General features: G+C 45.9%; 1 protein-coding gene across 1 annotated transcript in view; it reads left to right on the top strand.

Annotated features, from left to right (window-relative positions):
- Nucleotides 1-2,500, top strand: part of pdzd2 (PDZ domain containing 2) — a gene marked incomplete at both ends in the record, with an annotated part of 108,832 nt that overhangs the window by 78,035 nt on the left and 28,297 nt on the right. Inside the window, one exon of the mRNA XM_084439581.1 lies at nucleotides 1,545-1,761. Coding sequence (XP_084295707.1) covers nucleotides 1,545-1,761 — 217 coding nt within the window. The remainder of the gene's footprint in view (nucleotides 1-1,544; nucleotides 1,762-2,500) is intronic.

The following is a 2,500-nucleotide window of genomic DNA, read 5'->3' on the forward strand; positions in this document are numbered from 1 at the left end:
GACTCCTCCCAGACTGACTCCTCCCAGACTGACTCCTCCCAGACTGACTCCTCCAAGACTGGCTCCTCCAAGACTGACTCCTCCAAGACTGACTCCTCCAAGACTGACTCCTCCCAGACCGGCTCCTCCAAGACTGACTCCTCCCAGACTGACTCCTCCAAGACTGACTCCTCCAAGACTGACTCCTCCAAGACCGGCTCCTCCAAGACTGACTCCTCCCAGACTGACTCCTCCAAGACCGGCTCCTCCAAGACTGACTCCTCCAAGACTGACTCCTCCAAGACTGACTCCTCCCAGACTGGCTCCTCCCAGACTGACTCCTCCCAGACTGACTCCTCCAAGACCGGCTCCTCCAAGACCGGCTCCTCCAAGACTGACTCCTCCAAGACTGGCTCCTCCAAGACTGACTCCTCCCAGACTGACTCCTCCAAGACTGACTCCTCCAAGACCGGCTCATCCAAGACCTGACCCACACAGAGACCAACTCCCTTGATATCATGGTTGATAGTGTTGATATATGGTTGATATCATGGTGTTCAGTAGGGTAGTGTTGATCCCATGGTTGATATCATGGTGTTCAGTAGGGTAGTGTTGATCTCATGGTTGATATCATGGTGTTCAGTAGGGTAGTGTTGATATATGGTTGATATCATGGTGTTCAGTAGGGTAGTGTTGATCTCATGGTTGATATCATGGTGTTCAGTGAGGTAGTGTTGATCTCATGGTTGATCTCATGGTGTTCAGTAGGGTAGTGTTGATCTCATGGTTGATATCATGGTGTTCAGTAGGGTAGTGTTGATATATGGTTGATATCATGGTGTTCAGTAGGGTAATGTTGATCTCATGGTTGATATCATGGTGTTCAGTAGGGTAGTGTTGATATATGGTTGATATCATGGTGTTCAGTAGGGTAGTGTTGATATATGGTTGATATCATGGTGTTCAGTAGGGTAGTGTTGATCTCATGGTTGATATCATGGTGTTCAGTAGGGTAGTGTTGATCTCATGGTTGATATCATGGTGTTCAGTGGGGTAGTGTTGATTTCCATAGAGATCAGTTATATATGGTTAGCTGTGACTTAGCTGTGACAGGAGCAATGAGCACTAATATTTCAAGAGTGCACAGTCTGTCAAAATGTTGATACGGACCGCTGTACTGTATATTATTGTAAATAACCTTATAACATATATATAAACACCTTCAAAGTTAAGAAGGCTAATTTGAGCTGGTTTGATGTTGACTTTTGGAATGTCAATGTTTGGCTTGAGGTTGGAGTAGTTGGTGCTTCTGAGCTCAAGAGCCCGTCAACCCCAGTGTGACTGACTACCAGAAGAACACCGTAGAAAACAAACACCATAGAAAACAAACACCATAGAAAACAAACACCATAGAAAACAAACACCATAGAAAACAAACACCATAGAAAACAAACACCATAGAAAACAAACACCATAGAAAACAAGAAAATGAAGAATGAGAAGATAACAAGCAGACGCTGTGAGCCCGCCCTCCTGTAACCTCTGACTGGCTGGTTCCCCTGCAGCAGCTGAAGAGGGGCGTGGTCACGCTGACGGTGCGGACGCGTCTGCGGAGCCCCAGCCTGACGCCCTGCCCCACGCCCACCCTGCTCAGCCGCTCCAGCTCCCCCAACTCTAACGCCAGCGGGGGGGCCACGCCCATCCCGCCCGCCCCGGATGAGGCCGAACGCAGGGGCCCCGGCCCCAAGGACCGCATCATCATGGAGGTCACACTCAACAAAGGTGCTCCCCTCCCTACGTTCAGAACCGGCCATCTTCATGGAACAATCAGAGAGATCCACACTACGCTAACACAGAGTTTACACGAACACAGAGTTTACACGAACACAGAGTTTACACTAACACAGAGTTTACACGAACACAGAGTTAACACGAACACAGAGTTAACACGAACACAGAGTTTACACAAACACAGAGTTTACACGAACACAGAGTTTACACGAACACAGTTTACACTAACACAGCGTTTACACGAACACAGAGTTTACACTAACACAGAGTTTACACTAACACAGTTTACACTAACACAGTTTACACTAACACAGAGTTTACACTAACACAGTTTACACTAACACAGAGTTTACACTAACACAGAGTTTACACAAACAGAGTTTACACTAACAGGGTTTACACTAACACAGAGTTTACACTAACAGAGTTTACACTAACACAGTTTACACTAACACAGCGTTTACACGAACACAGAGTTTACACTAACACAGAGTTTACACTAACACAGTTTACACTAACACAGAGTTTACACCAACACAGAGTTTACACTAACACAGTTTACACTAACACAGTTTACACAAACACAGAGTTTACACTAACACAGTTTACACGAACACAGTTTACACGAACACAGTTTACACTAACACAGTTTACACTAACACAGAGTTTACACTAACACAGAGTTTACACTAACACAGTTTACACTAACACAGTTTACACTAACACAGCG

The sequence above is a fragment of the Borostomias antarcticus genome, assembly GCF_949987555.1.
Source record: "Borostomias antarcticus genome assembly, chromosome: 6".
In the NCBI taxonomy this organism is placed as follows: Eukaryota; Metazoa; Chordata; class Actinopteri; order Stomiiformes; family Stomiidae; genus Borostomias; species Borostomias antarcticus.